General features: G+C 36.7%; 1 protein-coding gene across 4 annotated transcripts in view; it reads left to right on the top strand.

Annotated features, from left to right (window-relative positions):
* Positions 1 to 23,479, top strand: part of CdGAPr (GTPase-activating protein CdGAPr) — an 842,258-nt gene that overhangs the window by 341,493 nt on the left and 477,286 nt on the right. For all 4 annotated transcript variants that reach the window (XM_067112526.1, XM_067112522.1, XM_067112521.1 and 1 more), the window contains one exon: positions 20,277 to 20,400. In XM_067112526.1, coding sequence (XP_066968627.1) covers positions 20,287 to 20,400 — 114 coding nt within the window. In that variant the 5' untranslated portion in view covers positions 20,277 to 20,286. The remainder of the gene's footprint in view (positions 1 to 20,276; positions 20,401 to 23,479) is intronic.

Genomic DNA, 23,479 nt, shown 5'->3' with positions numbered 1-23,479 from the left:
TTACACTTCCTTTCTCTAGAGTTTAACCTTCTCTCTCTCTCTCTCTCTCTCTCTCTCTCTCTCTCTCTCTCTCTCTCTCTTCTCTCTCTCGTGAGACAGAAAGGGAGGGCGCCCGGACATAGCACATCGACTCCACTGCGTCAACAGATCATGCATACTAAAGCCACAGAATTAAGGCTTTGAATTGAGAACCATACCACCTGGAAACTTTAAAATTTTGATGAGTGCTTTGCCTGCAGTTTCTGTTCGTGCGTATGCCTACCTAGCCTGTAATATATAATTACAGTACATAAAAGTTGTAATTACGAAAACAAAAAGGCATGCATATTATAGAAAAGGACTCCTTTATAGACCTTATGTTGAACTCTTTTTTTTTTTATAAAGTAATTTTGTAACCTTGATGCAATTGAATTTTTGTAAAAAAAAAAAATGTATAAAACATGCGCAATGGAAGCCCATTGTCGTAAATTGATTATGGACTGATTTCACATTCTGAAAGGGAATCTGTGTTTTATCGTTTCTACTCTCATGGGTTCATTATTGAAATGGTTTTAATTAGGGACTTCTTCTGGTAGAGGGGAGACAACTTACCTTTGACCCTTTTGATTAGCGAGGATAGTATTTATGGTGTACAATTTTCATACCTTGATATTTTATTCGATTAGGGTGGAAGTGAAGTGCATTGCAGTGTGACCAATGTTCAGTATTAGGTTTCCGTATACCATAGGGCGTATCAAAGAGTGACTGCCTCTCTCTCTCTCTCTCTCTCTCTCTCTCTCTCTCTCTCTCTCTCTCTCTCTCTCTCTCTCTCTCTCTCTAAAAACCGCAGTGATGCTTATTATGAGGTAGTTTTTTTTAATCCATGCAGACGATATATGGAATGAATTCACAGGAAAAGGAGAGAAAACTCCATTTTCCAAAACCCTCAGTGAGTCAGCTGCATAATTTGCAAGCTTTGTTATAAAACCTTTGTTTACATTCATAATTTTCTCCTGTAAATGACTCTAAACATCTTGTGTTTCTGTGTGTTAGTGTTTGACTGTTGTTAATATTATTATTCTGGTAGGAGCCATTCTTGTTATTATTGGAATTGAAGGTAGTTTCGGCTGTATTTATCTTGCCGAAAGTCTTCTTTGGTATCTAGTAAAATGTTTCTCGTGTGTTGGTATTAAGTAGAGTCTGTCCAAGGAACATAAAGGGCACACTTAGATTTCTTTTTACTCGTAATTTCTCTATACTTGCTGAGTCGCAGACTGTATGATCAATATAGGAAGACCAAGAACGGCGGTGTTGGTTTATTCAGATTGAGTGGGGCCCCATGCCAGCCCAGGCCCTTGCACAAATGCCGCCCCGTGAGTGTGGGGAAGGTGTTAAAGGGATTAGGAAGTCGGTGTGGAGCTCTAGACTCAGCCATATGTTTATATTTATTTTTAAACATAATGCGGTTTCCTCTAATGGGGTGTGGGTTCAGTGGAAAAACAACCTGGTGGTCACTGCCACATTCACACTAACAGATGAATCTTTACAGACTGTGCCATATAGTCCTATCTATCCTGCAATCTCACGCTTCCTAGATATTAAGAGCCTTTCACTTCAGTACCTTGCTTACGCAGTCTATCCAACCACACACACACACACACATATATATATATATATATATATATATATATATATATATATATATATATATATATATATATATATATATATGTATATATATATATATATGTATATGTATATACATATGTACTATGTATATTATATAATTTCAGTAAACTTTACATATTTAAACATTATACCGTAGTGACAGAAGAAATTCCAAAATATTGGTGTGAGGATGCTGTGAGGTTCCATCTCGTAATCAACAGTAGCCTTCAGAAGGGGATTTTTAAAATCCATGCACTGCTGCACAACATGGTTTAATACAAATATTTGATCCGTGCAACTCCTGCCTTTTCTAAAACAAGGTTTTTAATATCTCATCCATTTATCAGTTTTCTTCTCAAGCGTAGTAAAAATAAGCATACAGAATATTATTATTATTATTATTATTATTATTATTATTATTATTATTATTATTATTATTATTATAACCAAGGTAAGCCTTACCATATTCATTTAGGTCACCTCTGATATCTTGGCTGTGACTTCCAGTTCCCTATCATTGGGCCTTGTTTTATCATTCCGTATTCTGAAAAACAGCTCTGCCTAGTGTACGAGGTGTCATTTCACTTCTGAGCAAATATCATCTCTCTAGTGATTTAACATAGTCCAGTTTTTACCCACCACTTTGTTTTTTTTTTATTATTCCTATTGTTATTGATTCTACCTTAAAAAAAGAACTGTGAATTCATTCATTATTGCATCCTGATCTTCTTCAGCCTCTGGTATATCAGCCAAAATATCCTACTCATGTTCCTTACTCAAGACCTCTCAAAAATTTTCGGCGGAGCGTTGTCTGTCTTCTTTTCCTGTTGTTATAATTGACTCCTAACACCTGTTTTTCCAGGTTTTCTCTCAATTTCCTTTTGCGCTTTGTTTAACGCCACTATTTAGACTTGAGTACATAGCTCGTTTTACTTTGCGTCCTTTATCTTTCCCCTAACATTTTTCTTCGATTATCTTTTGGTTTTTTAATCCTAGATTATCTCCCAGACCTCATCTGATAAACAAGGTTTCTGGTTTGTCACCACAACATATCCTAGCATTTCCTATCAGCAGGTTGTTATACATTTTTCATGATTATTATTATTCAGAAGATGAACCCTATTCACGTGGAACAAGCCCACAGGGGCCATTGACTTGAAATTCAAGGTTCCAAAGATTTTTGCTCATTAGAAAGTAAGAGAAGGTAAAGGGAAATACAGAAAGAAGAGATCTCACTTATTAAAAAGAAAAATAAATTAATAAATAGGGAAAAGTATATTCAAATGCGAAGGGAATAGCATTAGGGTAGTAATGCATTGCATCTTCCCATGATGTTAATCCACCTCATTGGTTGTCTACACCTCCTCAGATGTAGTTTCTAAAACTGCTGATGTATTCCGACATCATTTGCAAAACCGTCTCGATGCTCATCTTCAAGAAGCATTTGTGTCTTGCACTTATTCTGTCAACTCTTTAGTTGGGTTCTTTTTTATTCCAGCTGCATTGCGACGATAGCAATTAGCTGAAGCTATCGACGAACGAAGCAAATCAAAGTTAATGGTGATTGGAATTTCGTAAAATTAATTTTCAGTAAAGTGGAATGCTAATGAGAACTGTTATGCCACCCTTGCTGTTTACCCTTCTCGTGATTTTTTTGTAATAACGAGCGTTTGGAGATGGAAGCGAACACTGATAATGAAGTAATGACAAAGACTTGGATAGAATATGAAGATGACGCTGCTTTAATCAGCGAAACATTCAAAGATTTGCAAAGATGTTTTCATAGAGTCCATCATACATCTAAAAAGGTGGGACCTAAGACAAATTTAAGAAAATCAGACCAATGAGGTATACCTATGCACATGTGGTGTGTCATGTTTTAAAACAACACCTCTCCAATTTCCTATATCTCTTCGTATTTCTAAAGGTAAAATTTTTGATGAAGAAATTAAATTATTTGCAGGAATAATTTGCCTTTCTTTATATTTGGACTTAGTTTTAGTTGTATCTTGTTGCATTTTAATTAAGTTGACTTAGAAGTAATTGGATTAGTGGACAAAAGCTTGTTGACAGCTGTCCAGAATTTTGATTGGCTGTTGGGTTTCGTTGTTGGTAAGCTGACCGTGGTCTCGCTGGACACTAAATTTTAAAAGTCAGAGAAGACTACAAAATGGATGCTGCTGGGAACTGCTGTTCTTGTTCCAACAGCATGTTCTCTTGCCTCTTGAGGGTAAATCGGACTAATACTTCGAGTTGTCGGCCTGAGGTCAGTATTTCAACAAACTTTCACGTTATATCAGAATACTTTTGCCAATGTTGAGACTATTTTTCCGAACAAAACTTGGCGGAACAAGATAGGCCAGAGGCTTGCCCGCAACTTCTCTAGAAGGTTATGTATTTAAAGTCGACCGTGATACCTCGGGCTGCAAAAAGATTGAGAATGCCGAAGGGCAAGGCACCAGTTGAGAAATATGTGGTGGTAATTCAAGAGTGCAGGTATTTTCGTGGATAAATTCTGAAAACTCTCTCTCTCTCTCTCTCTCTCTCTCTCTCTCTCTCTCTCTCTCTCTCTCTCTCTCTCTCTCTCTCTCTCTCTTACACACACACATAAATAATGAAAGTCGATCAGTTTTGAAGACAATAGTGTTACTAAAGCTGTTTCCATGTGCTATAAAGATTCAAAATGACAGAACGTAAATTGCTCAGAGTAATAATGTGCTCAATATACAGTATTGCTTCGTTGCAAATATGTTAACTTTTTTTTTTTTAAGGAGACTACTTTTATTTGTTTTCAGACTAGTAGAGTTCGAACGTGGACGTGGATGTTATGCAAATAAAGAATTTTTTTTTTCGTCGGTTAATAAGCTGACCTAATGACGTGGAGGGTTGCGGTGTGCTGTTTCAACCGCAATTTGCTGTGCATTTTTCGTATGTGGCATATATTTCCAAGTTTGTTGTTTAGCTAGCTTGCCCTTTATACAAAAATATTGCTCATTATAATAGGTAATACTTCTGGAGCCTCTTTGCAATGTGGTTTTAGTTTGCCCCAAATACCTGAGGTTTACAAAGGAAACATTTTTACCCAATATAATTTTGGTCTTTTAGTTTTAACGCTAAAGCTGTACAATTTTATTTTTTAAAGATTTCAAAGGAAACCTGACCCCAGAGCAAAGAAAACGTGGATAAATGGTGCGCTGCTACGTTTCCCACCCTTTCGTATTAGTTTATTCTTGAGTCTCGGCGATTTTCTGTCTTCACTCCTCTTCGGTTTCTCCTTTGTTTATTGCTGTTCGCATGTGATTTAGATCACATCCAGCGGCCGTGAAAAAGAAGCTTTCCGCCTCCCATCAATACTGATATGTAGATGAATTGTGTGGGTAGTTAATTTTTATTTCATCTTTCTCTCTCTCTCTCTCTCTCTCTCTCTCTCTCTCTCTCTCTCTCTCTCTCTCTCTCTCTCTCTATATATATATATATATATATATGTATGTATAATATGTATAAATATACGTGATGTTTTACATCTTCAGCATTATAACTAAAATAAAGAATTTACATTGGTTAAAAATATTAACTTTTCAAATCCTAAAGTATTTTAGGCAAAGTAAAAGCGCATTACAAGGTAATGTTGAAAAGTATTACTTGTGAAATAAACTATATTTTATATAAAGGATATTATATATATATGTATGTATATATATATATATATATATATATATATATATATATATATATATATATATATATATATATATATATATATATATATATATATATATAAATATTATAAAGTTCAAAGAAAAACAATTAACTAGGTTGAATTACTCTTGCGGAATGTTAATTGATTGCTTGTTTGTATGGTTTGTTTGTATGTGTTTCCTACTGTTTGGAATATAGAGACGAACCGCATTTTCTCACAGGAATTGGTTCCTTGAGCTGATCTAGATGTAGTTCTACATCCTTCTTTAACCCCAGAGTTTGGCCGTAGGGGCTCACGTGTCTGTCTCCTTCATTATGCGTCGTTAAATAACTTGTAAAAGCCTCAAGTGGGGGCGGTTGCTGCTCGAGGGGCGCAGTGAAGAGTCCTGTGGGATCCCTCGACAGTCCTTGTCCTATTCAGCTCCTACGGCTCATTACCGTCGAGCTCATTTGTGGCTTTAGGAGGTGTTCCTTATGATGATGGAATAGCCTCCTTTTTCTACGGCTTTTCCGGCTTTTTTTTTTTTCTTGTTCCCTTCCGGTGGTAGTTTGAATGGTTTTGTTCTAATTAAAAGTAATGGTATTGCTTTTGTTTCAGAACGCTTTTGTAAAATGTTTACAAGTCTGATCTGTAAGAACATTTTACGACGGCACGTTCTCTCTCTCTCTCTCTCTCTCTCTCTCTCTCTCTCTCTCTCTCTCTCTCTCTCTCTCTCTATATATATATATATATATATATATATATATATATATATATATATATATATATATATATATATATATGTGTGTGTGTGTGTGTGTGTGTGTGTGTGTTCCTGGTTAAACTGTCATACTTTTGAAACCGGCATCATTGTTTTTTCGTATTAAGTGAAATCATAGTGTGCCCTCGATAGATAATGCTCACTGAGTGCAAGTACGGTCATGCTTTTCACTTGGTCACCAGCATGAAGCCCTAAAGTTTTTTCAGAAAAGAATATTTCAGTTTGAGTCAATACAATTCGAAAGTCGCATTCTAAAAAACCCTGGGACGTTTCTGGATAATTCTTAGGTGCGTGCCTGGGAAAATGACGGGTGGAGATGGATCGGACGAAAGCTCTCTCTCGCTGTGGATGTTTTATCAGGTCTACCATTAATGTTTGAGAGACTGGATTTCAGATCAGTTCTTTGCGTGACTTTTTTGTCCCTCTTCTTACTGTTCTTTACAAATATTTAATGCTGCTGGTAAAAGGTATATCTTTTTCGTCGGTTCGAGCAGTGATTAAATTCATGAACTACGCCTGCTTTTATGAAATGGCTCATTAGAAGTAAACTTCTAAAGAGTTCTTTTAAAGATCAAAGTCATGTATGCCGTCTATGGCTTATTCATTCAGCATTATTCATCATCGCCATCATCATCATTTTAAATAACAGTGATGTTACATCAGCCAGTTTTACGGATTTCATGCCAGAACTCGGTCTCGAAATATTAACAGCATTTTTCTTGTTCATCTGACGAAATATTTATCTTGCCAAAGCCATCATTAGTAAATCTGACCAGGCGTTATGGTTGATGTGATTTAGTCACGAAAGACCGTTTGGGGAGAATCGCTGGAACGGTCACCAATTTATTGCCAATTGATCGGTCTGGAAATTGAACATGCAAGTGAATAGCCTGGAATGGATGGTGGTCGAGATTGCCGGCTGTGTGCGATTGACTGCTTTGCATTTTGAAACGGAAAGGGGCGCAGGATCTGTCATAGTGGTCGATATTTCGAAAACATCTCTAGGTAGCGAAAGGTTAGGCAGCGTAATGAAGAATTTGGCTGTTTTGTAATTTAAACTTTTCATCGTTAAGTTGAAAGATCTCTCCAGTTTCAGTTCTAACTGTTGGGAATTGTCTGCGTTGTTTTGTTTATGGTTTGTGAAGTAATAGGTTTCAAGTTTTGTGTTCATGACGCGGCCTACTGTCAAGAAATTTATTTAATTGTTGAATGATCTGAAAGGCATTTAATAGAGCCATCTTCGTAAGGGTAACAATTATTGAAGTTCCCTTGTCTTAACGATAATAAAGTTAGTTCTATATAATTAGGGTCATTTAGTTTTGCAGATAAGACCAGTTAGTGGAAGGTAATAATCATATTATGGCAGTGTATCAGGGGCAAGGATTATAATTATATTTGGCATTGTCTCAAGGATAAATGGTGCAGTAAGTGGTACCTTAATACATATATGTAACCTTTACCCTTGAATTAGTCGTTTTAAAGTGATTATTACCCTTCACTTCTTCTTCTTCTTCTTTTAACGTGCTTTTTCCCCATTTGTATGGGGTAAGCACGATGCATTCTTTTTGAAGGACTTTGATTTGGCTTTGGGGTAGACTGTTTTATTTGATACTCTTCAAAAATGGTGTTAATATATTGTTAGAGCAATAGCATTATTACCTTTTAAGAAAGGGAATTATTGTGTTTGGTACTATTACAAAAATGGCTCTGTTACATATGTTTGAAATCCTTTTGTAAGAAATCCACCTTTTAGTCGATATGGCCACTTATAAAAAAATATATATAATTTTTTCACCTATTGTACTGATGTTAAAACGATCATTTTCATTGCTGCTTTTTGAAGAACAATCAATGTATTAGGGCTAATCAAATTCAACACGCATGCTATAATTGTGTATTTTCTTGACGTGTTTATACTTGGGTTGTCTCCTTCTGGATTACTGTGGTTACTGCAAGTGTCAGCAAAAGTTTGATATTCTACTTGTTCTAATTTAAGATATGGGATTTCAGTGCACTTCATACATGTCTTTGATGCAAATAGCATGTATTTGACTTCCACCCTAAGAATTACCAAGAATTATATACCGGCTCGGAATTTACTATTGCCGTGATCAGCAGGCTGAGTATTTTTTTTTTTTATTAAGTCTCTTGACAAAGTAAGAAAAGACCTCACAGCAACTGTTCATCAGATCTGAAATAAATGCAAATTAATGACCACCTTCTTCATTGGTGCTCCGGTTCATGCGATGACTGATACATTTAATAACGTGAGTAACTAGCGTTACAAATATTGCCTTGACGGCGCTGTGTAAGAAGGGTGTGTACTTTTAACAGAAAAAGGTTCGAAGGCTCTCTTGTGGTTTGGTTATAAGGGTAATTACCTAGATTATGTTAATCTACGGTGAGTGGATGCAGTCTCTGTGAAATTTAGTTTTTATCAGCTGAGCTTTCAGAATACTCATCATTAAAGCTTGCTTTCGTAAGTTCCAATTCTGGTTCATTATTTGTTATGGAACTGTTTCTGCTATCCTTGGGAGTGCGAGTCTTCATTTATATTTTTGATTTTTATATTCCTTGAAGAAACTTTGAACCTGCTCTTCTTTTATTAATATGGAAATTTGAATATTTATCTTCTTTTATTAATCCATTCAAAATTGGGAAACTTGAACTTGGTCAAATCTTTTTGAATGCGCTCTCTGATGGGTCACACAAGCTCTGCTTGGGCTAGCTTCCAGTTAGAATCACTATTAGATTTCAGTCTTTGTTATATTTACTTCCGTAGAGCAAAGTATAATTAGACAGTAATAGACAAATGTTGCAGCAGAAAAAGTCCTCAAGATAAAGTACAAATGTATGTCAGCCGTTTCATCATTTCTGAAATTCTCCATTTTTTTCTTTTACATTATTTGTTTTTTTCTAAATTACTTTAAAACTGTTATCTAGGGTTACCTTTCCATAAATTTTGGAGATAATAAATTGATAGTTGTTTCTGGTATTTATTTTAAACTACGCTACAGTCATTGTTTGTTATATCGATTTTCTGGTTGATGTACATTACAGACAATATTATACGAGATGTAGTATCTAGTGTTCTTATGCCATTGTGATTATATAGCTCATGTTACCGACTGAACCAAAACCGTCCGCAAATAACTGAACGCATACCACAACACGGCCTGTGATTCAGGAATTCACTCAAACATCACACTCCACCCTGAATCTTACTTGAGGTTACGCGAATCACGAACCCGACCAATCAGTATAGATGATTTAAATCAGGTACTCTTCCTTACTGCCCCCATTTCCCAATAAAACTCACCACCTGTGAAAAAATTATATAAGATTCTTTTTGGATACAAACAAATTGCTGTACAGTCTGTATTAGTTTCAAAGTTTTGTCTGGATGTAATTGTTATGAATTTTAACACATTCCTTGCATCATTGGCAGCTGAAGAGAAAGCATAACAATGATAAAGAAATAGACATATATATATATATATATATATATATATATATATATATATATATATATATATATATATATGTATACATATATATATATATATATATATACATATATATATAGTAAATATGTATATGTGTGTCTGTAGTATATATTAATTATATGTATGTAATTGTTATGAAGATTAAGACATTCCTTGCATCATTGGCAGCTGAAGAGAAAGCATAAGAGTAATAATTGTGTGTATATTTATATATATATATATATATATATGTATATATATATATATATATATATATATATATATATATATATATATATTTATTTATTTATTTATATATATCTATATATATATATATATATATATATATATATATATATATATATATATAAATTCTTTTAGCAGACTAAATCCTCATTCCCCTTCTGCTTGGTGTGGGTGGGGGTTGGCTATTCTACCATATGTAATAACTCCTAACTGAATCACCCCCCCCCACTCCTCCCACACCACCATTCTGCTTGGTCGTAGCCTGAGAGAAAATGAGGCTGTTCCGGAGAGCAGATGTGGTAATGGGAGTGGATGATTATTGTGCACGCATCACTAATGGCCTGATGAGGGCAGCAATAAATAAAGCCCAGACTCTAGTTCCGGCCGTGGAGTGTGTGTTCTTTTGTTTTTTGCGCATCTAGGGGGAAGGATAAGAACAAAGGGTATAAATAAAAAGGGAGGTAGAGAGAGTGAGAGAGATTGCAGCACTGCTCAAGAACAAAGAAACCGCCGTTAATGCATCACAGCTTTCTCATTTGTTCATCGATCTTTATTTTAATAGGTTTTGATTGATGAAGATAATTGAATGTTATGACACGCGCGGTACATAATTATGGTGGTGTGAGAGTAGGAGAGACAGGGTGCACAATTAACATGTGTCTCTTCATCAGAATTTGTGAGGGGAGAACACCTTGCAAGAAAGATGATTCAGTAGACTGATACAGTCTCTCTCTCTCTCTCTCTCTCTCTCTCTCTCTCTCTCTCTCTCTCTCTCTCTCTCCCCTTGTGAATGCAGCAAATTTTATTTGGAAGAGAACATCTTGTTTAATCGGCACAACACAAAATTTCTCAATCCACACTTCAGTTAGGATGGAGTGTTAATTAACTCACTGCGTAAATAACAAAATTATGTTGTGGAGTGTTGGATATGGTTGTTAATGCTAGTACATAATGAGTAGTTGATAGGGAAGCTTAAGGAATATGTATGTTTACATATACATATCTATTTATTTATATATTTACATATTTACACACATACATATATATATACATATATATATATATACATACTGTATATATATTTATATATATGTATGTATGTATATATATACCTCGATACGCTTCTTTTCCCTTTAGGCGCTAGTAAGAGACAGCTTCGGGTTTTGCAGCAAGTCTGTAGGGATAAGGCTCCTTTTCCTTAAACCCGTTAGACGTTTTTATAGTACCTATTTACTGCTGGGTGGACTGATGGGCCGCATGTTGGAAACACTCACCTCAGGTTTAATAAAGTACGCAGGGTCAGTCCGTTCCGGCGTTACTGCACATCTTTGTGACGTAGGCAGGATGCTGCTTGGAAGCTTACTATAGAAGAAAACAAGAAAACAGGGGAATGAAGGGTCACTACGGCATATGCTCGTCAACGCACATTCTCGCTTTAACGACCATAGATGAGAGAGGTCCCCGTTAAGCTGCAGGTACTGCTTAGCTGAAGGATATAGATAATCCTCCATATGTCTTTTTATTGCCTTTTGGGCTAATGCAGTAGGCCTGCCTACCCGCGTTAGTCTGGGCCGGATGTGCCTCCCAAGGTAAAGATCTAGGTTAAGAGGGCTTCCTTGCTCTTTTCTCTGGGAAGGTCAAATTTTGGCTAATGGGGTCGCCGCTTGTCACCACGCGCGCGCGAGCGCACAAATTTTTTATATGTATGTATATATATATATATATATATATATATATATATATATATATATATATATATATATATATATATATATATATACATACACATATATATAAAATTGTTACCATAAATACAGAAACGACAGCAAAAGTGTAACAAAATGATGAATGCCATTTAAACAGTGCAGATAATCACAATATAGTTCAAGGAAGTTAATTGAATGTCGTATTACAATGTCTGTACTAATTCATTAATAATAAGATCACTGATATTACTATCTCACATCGGAACGGAGACAGAATCTTTCCATTGAGAGATGAGGAAACTTCCAGTCGAGCCTCAGAGGTCAAATAAAAATTTAGAACCTCAGAACGAACAGTTACCTGTCGTAAGTTGAACATTTGCACCAGCACGTCTGACTCAGCTTTCCGAGCGAAGAGTGACCCAGATGATAAATAGCTTTTAAATCGAATTACCCCGAAGAGTGAATTTGGTACAGATGAACACGGTTAAGTGCGAATGAAACAGCAATACATTTACACCTCATACCAGAAACAGAACAGGACCTCTCGGTTAGATACAAGGGTGCTTTTGGAAGCCTGAGTACTTACACAGTACCTGATGAGCTACATGGCAGGGTGAACACCTTTTACGACTTTGTGGCCTGATCGGCAGCACCTGCGTCTCACTTCAGTCCTGTGTTCCTTTTTATGAGAGGAAATATGTTTTTATATTTTGTATATTTCGTAACGTGGAAATTCAAATTAACACAATCTCGTGGATGATTGGTTGGTGAGGAAGTTTGTATGTGTTTACTTCCTTTTCTCACATGATTGAAGAAATAATCAAGTAAAATATGTCTTTTAGATTATTTTTTATCAGTAGCAGTTTGCCGTGTTATCGCCTTTTTTTCATCAGTTCGGTATGTACAGTAAGGATTTTCATACCCCTAAATGTTTAGTGATGTTTCAGTGGTTTTTGGGTTTTCATATAATTTTTGGCGAAAGATCATCCCTGTTAAGGTTCTTTTTTTTTCCACTTTGTATCCATAAGGTGTTTGATTTCTAAATGAAAGCCCATTATCTGCTCTTCCTGACACTTTTCTGCTTGTCTGGTATCGCGGCCATTTTTTTTTATTTATTTAGTATATGTGTATTTGTTTTCACCATACAGTAAACTTTTTTTCCCTTGGAAGGGGCGGAACCTGAAAGGTACAGCTTCCGGTATATCAACAAAGTCTCTTCTCTAGGGGTGAAGTAGGTAACTCACGTCATTTTTCTTTGCCCCAGTGGACGATGTTTCCCATTTACCTGACAGTTGAGTGGGCGGCAGGTCAGACTTAGGAAACGTGACCTTAGTGTTGCGACCACTTAGCCACTGCGTCCACTGTGGTAGCACGGCACCTTCCAGAGGTGGGCAGTGGGGGCTGTCACATCCCTATGATTTAAAATGTATATGTATGTCTAGAATGCATTGCAATAAAGTATATTCCTTGGAAATTAATTAATTCCTGTTTAGAGGACAAATCAAGGCAAAAAATAATATATCTAAATTTATGCCTAAGTTTGTTTCCGTAAACAGGAATCAATTTATTTTCAAGGAAGACACTTTATGGCAATGCATTCAGCATGCATGACGAGCTGCGCACACACACACACACACACACACACACACACACACACACACACACACACACACACACACACACACATATATATATATATATATATATATATATATATATATATATATATAGTTTTATAGTTTTAAGGTGGAGGCTTGAGGCTTAAGCTTTTGTAGCTTACCACTTACGAAGACACTCTCTCTCTCTCTCTCTCTCTCTCTCTCTCTCTCTCTCTCTCTCTCTCTCTCTCTCTCTCTCTCTCTCTACACACAATACCTACACACCTGCGAGTATTGCAGCATATTTTTATGACCAAATATTTTGGAAGCAATTTTCTTATATTACGCCTTTGGAAAACGACTGTTCTTATTTTACGCCTTTTTAAGATTTTCTTTTTCTTCATGACTGCAATATTCAGACCAAGTATATGCTTTCGAGAGCAATTTTTATGAAAATTCTTATAGACATGCCCATATTTGCCTCGTAAAATCCTTACATTTCCCCCTTTTTTTATCCGTGACTTAATCCCTGAACTAATCCCTGAACTTTACCAGTAACGGAAATAACAGGGCAAATCTAATGATTCTGTTGCTGGAAATTGCACCGCTGCTTTGCAAACTGTATCTCGAATATTTTCCCAAAGAAAATGAACCCCTGGCCATGAAAATTTTTGCAGCACGGTTATTTGGTATTTTTTTTTATACGAAATCGCAGTAAATAGGCTCTTACCTCCAAGGTTAATATTCCGGGTCCAATTATTTTATTAAAGCTAATCATGTAATTTCCTGCGAGCGGTAAATCTTGTAATGCCATTATACGTACAGTGAATGGTTAGTAAAGATGAAATGGAACTCATTAATGAAGTAGAACTTAGTGCAAAAAAGTAGTAATAAAATGTACCGAATAGTTAATAGTCTTACAATATTTAGTTTTGCTATTGTATTACACTTTTGTAGATACTTATAAACGAAAAGCATACTGTGGACAACAAAGAAAAGTAGGTCAGTGGTTATGAAAGGTGTATTGAAACCCATATGGAATCAAAAGAGCAGAAATTCCAGGTTACAGGCCATTGGAGTGCTTAGTAGGTTGTTAAAATGAGTGGTTGGTCGGATGGCGAGAACGGAAGGCGCTGGAGGAAATGGACCGGAAGCACGGAGGTGGAATCATTTAGAGAAAGTTTTGATGGGATTTCTTAGCTGGGGAAAGCGAGGACGCGCTCGTATCTGTGCGAGACGGCGAAGTTGCAGGGAAGGAAAGGAAAGCATATTTGAGCTCATTACTTGCTTCCAGGAAATGCAGGAATGTTTATGGAGCACTTCGGGGAAATGCATTGAGGGGGTGGACGGATTTTATTTTGCTTTTGGCTGTTAGTCTGGGGAGAACGTTTCCTTGTGTGATAGGATTCATTAACAAGGTGTTGTGGATATTTTTATGGCAAGATTTTTGCATTGTAAAATACCTTTAATGTTCGTCAGTATCAAAATGTGCTTTGTCTATTTTCATACAACCTGCGGAAAAGGTTGACTTTTTAAACCTAAAAAGAAAGTACTGTAGATCTGTACTTGTCTTTTTAGCATTTATTCTTCATCTATTCTTTTTAAATGACCACGAACGAATCTACCCACAATATCGAGTATGAAAGAAGAGAGGATAGCTAAAGATAGCTATACAAGGAACGGAATTTTGTCCCAAATAAGCGACAGATCCATCTCATAAAAGGAGAGAAGGATAAAGGCATCTGAAAAAAACAGAAGCCGGAGAGAATTCCATCCGTGAATGAACCAGGCAGTTATTGTCATATGGTATATCACTGATAAAAATCCCAGCTATAAAAATATTTAGTTTTAAAGCTACATTATAAGGCCATTCAAGATTACCCTAGAGTCCTCGTTAACCTGAAATTGTCCCCTTTCCTCGGATTCAGTTATTCCCTTCTGTATGGCTCAGGCTTTCTCTTATCACTGAGAATGTAACCTTCATTCCTCTCACTGTTCTTTCCATGACACCCCCGTAGGTGGTTAGTGCCCTCATGCACCTCATGCGGTGCATTGTAGGAATTACTTAAGGTTTTTTGAATCATCCCTTTGGTCCCTAACTGCAACCCCTTTCTTTCCTTTTACTGTACCTTCGTTTATATTCTCTTTCTTCCATCTTACTTTCCACCCTCTCCTTACAATTGATGCATAGTGCAATTGCAAGATTTTCCTCCAGTTGCACCTTTCAAAACTTTTTACTGTCAATTTCCATTTCAGCGCTGAATGACCTAATAGGTGCCAGTGCTTGGCCATTGGTCTAAGTTGTATATATTCTGTTCTTTCCATAACACGTCATCTCGCTATCTAAAGAATACTACCCATCGCCATTCATTAAAACTGATCGTCCATAATGCAACTTATGCACATTTAAATCCGAACTAATCATCATTTGTATCAACTGCACCTACAATGGTAATGAGTGCCATACCTCCACCTATTTGGTAGCTTAAACGCGATGGCAAAGACACTTCTGTAACTACCATCCTGTTACAAGAACAGCGCGTTAGATTAAAATGGGAAACATATAAATAAACGAGGATCCTCAAAGTTTACAAAAGCATCTTAGTTTAACAAATTTCAAAATTCTGCTGACACAGCACTCGTTCATGTGGGTGGAATGAATGCACTCTTTACGGCGAAACAAGTGAACAAAGACTATTGGTGGTTTATTTAATTTGACCCTGCCAAATTTTAGTTGTCTGTTTTTTGTGTATGTAAGTAAAATCCGTCATATTGGTTAAATCAGGTATTTTCCAGGCAGCTGATTTTGCTTAGAGGGAGTGGCCATGATAATTGTTCGCTGAGATTGTTAGTTATAGTTCTTTCATTTTGAGAATTATACGTAAACTGTAAATGAAGGTCCTAATCCCTTCCTGTAGCCCTGCGCAAGTGTATTTTTGGAATTAAATGCCTATGGCTTCAGGCGCAACTTGGTGGTCACCCATTTAATGACGAATAAACTCATGGATGGTAAAGTCTGTCGTAGAAGACTAGCTTAGCAATAATATATATATATATATATATATATATATATATATATATATATATATATATATATATATATATATATATATATATATATAATGTGTGTGTGTGTGTGTGTGTGTGTGTGTGTGTGTCAGAAAGAAGCAAAGAGGAAGAGGGGGCACCTGAAAAATATGTCAGACTAGTTAGTGAAATGTATAGAAACTAACAGCACTGCAGGGATTGACTAACAACTTCCAGGTGAAGGTAAGAGTGCACCAGGGATAAGTGCTTACGTCCTTGGTTCAGTCGTTATCGCGCTGGATGTGATGGCCGAGGTTAGTAAGGGAGAAGCTCTTTGGTGTATGTTTATGCTGATGACATCGTTTTGATAACAGACCCGAGAGAAAGCTAGATAAGTGGAGATATGCGTTAGATTGAAGAGGGATAAATGAAAGTCGAAACAAAGACAAGCTGTGACAAATGAGGTAGATGATGAACAGCTAGCCACAATTAAGCTGGAAAGTAACATCAAGAGATTTTCCCCGTAGTTGATTCGTGCCGTCAGTGCACCTCATGCGGTGCATTGTAGGCATTACTCGAGGTTCTTTGCAGCGTCCCTTCAGCCCCAAGGTGCAACCACTTTCATTCCTTTGACTGTACCTCCGTTCATTATCTCTTTTTCCGTCTTACTTTCCACCCTTTCGTAACAGTTGATTCATGGTGCAACTGCGAAGTTTTCCTCCTATTACACCTTTCAGACCTTTTTACTGTCAATTTCCGCTTCAGCGCTGAATGACCTCATAGGTCATAGGCCTAAATACTATAATCTATTCCATTCTATTTAACAGAGTTCCAGTAACTGGGCTCGATAATAGGTGCTGTTGGTGGTGTGGACACACTACAAGCATCGAATTCGAAGCCGGATGATATACTGAGGGTGGGGTGTAAGGAATGCTCTGCGACACAAGAGTCGCTATTAAGGCAAGGAAATGACGATGCTCAGATGGATGAGTGGAGTGACTAGAAGATATAGAATAAGAAATGAATAGATCAGAATCAGCAAAAGTCATTGAACTGTCAAAGAAAGCCTAGACTTCAAGATTGAAATGATTTGGGCACCTGATGAGGAGGAGAGATAATGAATTTCGTGTTGCTGAAGTAATGATTGAAGTGGAGAAGGCCTAAGAGAAGATGGAGAGTGCGTCCGAGAAGACGGGAGAGACAAAATGAGTAGACGAAGGAAGAGACAAGTTGGAAACAGCTGGAAAATGCTCATTAAAAGGGGTGAGAGACCTCGACTAAAGGTCAGCTGGGAATATGTACATACATACATATATATATATATATATATGTATATATATATATGTATATATATATATATATATATATATATATATATATATATATATATATATATATATATATATATATATATATATATATATATATATATATATATATATATATATATATATATAGTACACAATCACATACAGACACACACATGCACACGCTGTAAGAATGCAAAAATGTACAGATGGTATCATGTTCAATATACTCGAGGGTTTTGGATCATTTAATTTAATTTCCTCATGAAAAGAAGTGTTTCCTTTGAAGCGTATTGTTAATCGTAAACGCTAATGTTTCTGTGTCCGTACTTTGGAAAATTTTATTTTGAATTCGGTAATCGAGCTCTTTTGGTTTTTATGGATACAAGTATAGTAAGCTAAGCTTTAAGAGGTGTTATAGAAGTAAATAAGTGATTGCTGTTATCATTCATGTAGGGAAAGCAATTCTGAAATAATTAAATTTTATGGACTGTGTGAATGATCAGTTGGGTATAGTATTTTAGAATGAAAAGGGTTTTGTGATCTATCGAAATTGTTTGTTGTAGATTGCCCTTTGTATGAACAACAGTCATAACGCACGTTTGACTTCTCATCTCCAAGGCAGCATCGCCTTCAATATTGAATATTGGTATAGCCGAAAGGTAGTTAGGGCTACTGTAGAGGCAAATATATAACACTCAGGCAACTTTAATCAGAATTTTTTGGTATCTAACATTGGAAATTTAATTAGACTTTTTTTAGCGCACCGGTTTACCTTTGACAGTTACCGTTTTATTTGGTGGCATTCATTAAAGTTTGTATCCTTATCTGATGATTTATGTGATGTACTTGCCTTTTCCCCGTAGGGGGTTATTGCCGTCAGTGCACCTCATGCGGGGCACTGTAGGCATTACTTAAGTTTTCTTCCAGCGTCCGTTCGGCCCCTAGCTGTAACTTCTTTCATTCCTTTTACTGTGCCTCCGTTCATATTCTCTTCCATCTTACTTTCCACCTTTGCTAACAGTCTATTCATAGTGCAACTGCGAGATTTTTCTCTTGTTACGCCTTTCAAAGCTTTTTACTGTCAATTTCCTTTTCAGCGCTGAATGACCTCATAGGTCCCAGCGCTTGGCCTGTGGCCAAAATTGTATATTCTATTCTGTTCTGCATTTGCCTTTGGTTATTTTGGGGCACTGACTGGAATTTCAACAGTAACAGTGGGAGAATTCTTTCGAAAACATATTTAATTCAACTGTTATAGAATTCCGCCTCTCGGATGTCCAGTCAATGAGGCGAGGGAATTCAGTTTGTAAATTAAACGATATCGAATATCCATTAGGACCCATTCCTGCTGCATAGTGGGAGGGCTTCTAAATAAACATGAGAAGTTTTCGTCGGACTGGCCATTTGAATAATTGACTTTTGATTAGTTTACGATATTATTTTGTATGTTTCAGTGTGACAACGCACTTAGGCACTTCGTGTTTGAAAGTGCCATCAATCCACCTCATACGATGCACTGGGGCCATTACTTATAGGTTCTTGGCAGCGTTCCCTCGGCCCCTAATTGGAACCCTTTTCTTTCCCTTTACTGAACCGCCGTTTATATTATATTTCTTCCATCTTACTTTCCTTTCCACCATCTAACATTTGTTTCCTAGTGCAACTGCGAGGTTTCTCTCCTGTTACACCTTTCAAAACGTCTTTATTGTCAATTTCCGTTTCAGCGCTGAATGACCTCATCGGTCCCAGCGATTGGCCTTTGGCCTAAATTTCATAATCCAGATCCTTACTAAATATTTTTTTATTTTCAACCAATTTCCCAGGAAGCCCCAGAATCTCCAGAAACGCCTAAAGAAGGGTTGTTCGTCGGGTGATGGGAGGGAAAGTGCTCAGAGAGATCGTTGTATCTTAGTGTCAAATGGTTAGGTAAAGATTTTCGTGAAAAATCTGAAAGGACTTTCTACTGTGGAACACTATCTTTCTGTCTTACTTTCTTTATTTCTATAACTAGTGATCAAATCTGTGTGTCATAGACCGTACCGTTTAATATTTTATAAGAACAGCTAACAAGCCAAGATATTTTGCTCCGAGTAATCATAAGCCTCTTAGTAATTCCTTGTGCCTACTTACCGTCATGCTATAGAATTAGATCAGGAGTTTTTTTTTTTTTTTTTTGGGGGGGTTGCTTAGCTTCGTTCTCAGCCATGCCCTAGAATTGGGACCATATTAAGGAAATTTAAACGTTGTTTCGCAGCTTCTTGTAAAATGGGAGACTTTCTCTCTCTCTCTCTCTCTCTCTCTCTCTCTCTCTTTAAGACCACTTCTTTGCTAAAGAAATTAGATTTTTACAGAAAATAAATGCTAATGATCTATAGTTAGCAGTCGATCCTTGCCAATACTGTATGAGGTTTAGCTGATAGTAGCTGTTATTTGTGAGGTTGAAAGTAACGAATGATCATCACAATTTGCGAATAATTCCTGTACCCAGCCTCTCTTCACTCCATGGACATGGAGAGTTGCGAACTGGGTTAATCAAAGGTGCACGTCCCACTTGAAATTTCAACAGCTATTTTCACGGGTAATTTTCTTTTTTAAGACATTACAAGGTACGGTGTCTGTTCAGTATATAAAATGTCTTTACTCAAGTAATAAATAAAATTATAGACTCAGGTTTTTCTTTTCCTTCAGGAAGAAGTTGTCTTTAATGGAAGGCAATCTTGTCTTGAGGTCGTGTGCTTATTACATATATTTCTGTAATAATTGAACCAGAATTGAAATGTCTTTTTTCTCTCCCTAGGGGTGGCGGCATGGCGGGGTCGAGCGTGGAGCTGGGTGGGCGGGGAATGGGATGCGTGGGCGGCTTGGGCGGCTCACTAGGCCCAGGCCGACGGTCGCGCACGCCCCTCACCGACCTCGCTAAGGTAAGTACACACTTTTTTACCCTCTTTTCTACAGATCTGATTCTTATGGTAAGGTGGATTCAGGAGCTTAAGCTAAGAAGAAACAAGAGATCAGCGCCAAAGGTTTATCTCTATCCCTTAGAAGGGGCTTTAACACCAAAAGGTTCTCGGCATATTCTACTTATCTACCTTTATGGTGTTCATCCATGCATAGATGCTTTCACAGAGAGAGAGAGAGAGAGAGAGAGAGAATGACCGATAAATTGCTTGGCGTTTCATTGTTTTTTGAAGGAATTCATTCTTTAATTAGAATATAGTTAATTTTTCCTTTTTCCTGGCATATTCAGCTGCGTGTGCGATGTCGTGAGGAAGGTATGCCGAAGCTGAAAGCGTATTGTTTTAATTTGCATAGCCTTAAACAGTAATGGAACCGGAACCCCACCTCTCTCTCTCTCTCTCTCTCTCTCTCTCTCTCTCTCTCTCTCTCTCTCTCTCTCTCTCTCTCTCTCTCTCTCTCTCTCTCTCTCTCTCTCTGTTGCTGTTTCGTTTTTTCTTATCCATGCATATGGGAAATGTTTCTCTTAAAAACCATTTCGACCCGAGTTAATTAAATAAATGAGGTACACTTCACCATTTAAGCCATTAAAAGGAGCTTCCATAGATATTATAGTCCGTTTCTTTCTCATATATGTACACCTAACAACTTAGGAGAGTCACAAGATTTATACAAACCACAAAGTTTATATATATGGCTAAACATTAGATACATAGGAAGTTTAGAGTACCTAGTGATAATATTAAAATGATTGGAATGCATCCGAAAGCATATATTGGATGGATGTATGAGTTTATACAAAATGTAGAGACGAGTGATTTGCCCCTAAGATGAAATTGATTGCAGCTTCCTTCCAGAAATTATTGATATTATATTCACCGTTTCTTTCTTTCATCCATTGCTTCTTTGATAAATATTATTGCCTGTTCTCACTTTCTTTTAACTTTTTCCTAATATGTAAATCCTGGATATTGTAAACTCTTTGTAAATCAGGTCTTACTGTTTTATCTTTTTTCTTCTTCTTTTTTTAGTGATTCTACTTTACAGAGTCTTATCTCCCAGTATGTCGATAGGACTGTCTTCCTTTCAATCCTGTATTGCACGGGGCCTTCCGTACGACCTTAAGCTGGGGATTACTGAGGATTCTGAGACGCTGTAAATCTCGCATTTGCCCTGTGCCAGAGAGCGCGGGGTCTGCAATAAGATTCCATGATTGCGCGCCTCTATTTCAGGACACGGCTTTCCTTTTTCCTCCCTCTGTCAACTCCAAGATAGGACCGACCAGCTGTATTTGATTCTATTTTTATATTGACCTATATGTTGCTTGCGTTTGTATATTTTGTTATCAGTTATTCTGTGACATGTTTATTGGGAATTCAGGGCAGGTTTGTTGGGAATTCAAGTCAGACAAGAGAAAATGACTCCATGGTCGGCAAAGATATTTTCACATTTGCATAAGGTATTAAAGGTATATAGAAATAGTCTTATGCTAGAATGGTGTGAAATGGTCAATTTTACTGTAGGAGAAGAGTACTGTGTATGGTATATTCTGCGTTCTCTGTAAGGCTTAGTACCAACGCAGTGATCAAATTTCAAAAATCCGAGAATGCATGCATGCGATATTCTTCCCAACCCCGTCGTCTGTCCGTGTTTGTTTGTTGAAGTGACGCCAGATTGTAAAGTTCAGTTGTTTCATTTGATGCAGTTCCAGTTATCTTAACAATTTTGAACAACAATTTGCTCACGGCAGTAGGTAAATTTACAAGCGTTTAATAAAAGATGCGCAAAGAATAGTGAGGTCCCATTCAGCAAGTGTTTTGTTCAACTTTTTCTCAGTATCAAATTCTGACGTTCACTTTTCCTTGACTGTTAAACATCTCGGTACGGGTTTGAAAATATGCTTGATATGTTAATACCAAGACAGTTTCCATTATCTTTCATATCTTCAGTTCATAGACAAACTAAAATACTTAACCAAGCGCATTAACAAAATAAGAAAAAATTAATTGATACCCAAAATAAGCAACATATATATGAGTTTTTCAGTCGAGAAACACGCCAAGTGCCATTTTTAAAATATAATAAATTAAATTAAAAAATACCTTGACCCAGGATGGCGCTTGGCATGTTTCTCGACTGATACCCATATATATATATATATATATATATATATATATATATATATATATATATATATATATATATATATATATATATATATATATATGTAATTCTGCTGGTTATAGTGGAATTTTGTGTGCTTCAGTTAGTTTTTCTTATTTTGTTAATGCGCTTGGTTATGTAATTTAGTTTATAATTATACTGGCAATTTTAGTTTATTTTGATCCCATGCGAAGTTCATTATGGTACAGTGTATGTAGAATAAGTGAAACGGCATCTGCTCTATTCTGGTATGCTGTTTTAGTCATTACGAGAGACTGCAACGATAAGGAGATGAAGACGACAAGTTTAATCATTTCATTGCATCTAGCATCGTGAACTTTAAAACAAGTGGGATGCCTAGAGAAGAGACTCCTTTGTTCTTTTCCCGCTCATTTAGCGTCGGGGACAATTCATATGAGCAAAGCGTTACATCCGCAACTGAAGACGTGGGCGAGGAGGGCAACTTTAACTCTCTATTCAGGTTATCGATTCGTCACGAAATGAGTAATGTAATGAAGGGAAAGCTCTCCAGGTAGAGCCGTATGCTCCGTTGGCATTCAAAAGAACTATTGGACGCACGCACCCGTCTTATTCAATTAAAAAATAAGAAAGAAACTGGGTAAGCAGTATCTTGAACCGATGAAATCAATGCCTGTCTATCGCTTGAATTGATTCTGGCTGTCCCTTTATGAGTAGCTGATATTTTGCACTATGCTGGTGATTTTATATACAAGGGTTTTATTCCGAAGCTAGATAAGGAAAATTAAAGCACGCTTGGTGTTATTAATTAAGGAGATGAAATTGGGGTGAAAATGAGGTTCCATTTAGCGCAGTGTGGGTTGTCATAGGAGGATCGACTTCAAAGAAAACCAGACATAGAAA

Source organism: Macrobrachium rosenbergii, chromosome 12, assembly GCF_040412425.1.
Source record: "Macrobrachium rosenbergii isolate ZJJX-2024 chromosome 12, ASM4041242v1, whole genome shotgun sequence".
In the NCBI taxonomy this organism is placed as follows: Eukaryota; Metazoa; Arthropoda; class Malacostraca; order Decapoda; family Palaemonidae; genus Macrobrachium; species Macrobrachium rosenbergii.
The sequence above is the reverse complement of the archived record's forward strand: the minus strand, read 5'-3'. Positions and strand labels throughout refer to the sequence as shown.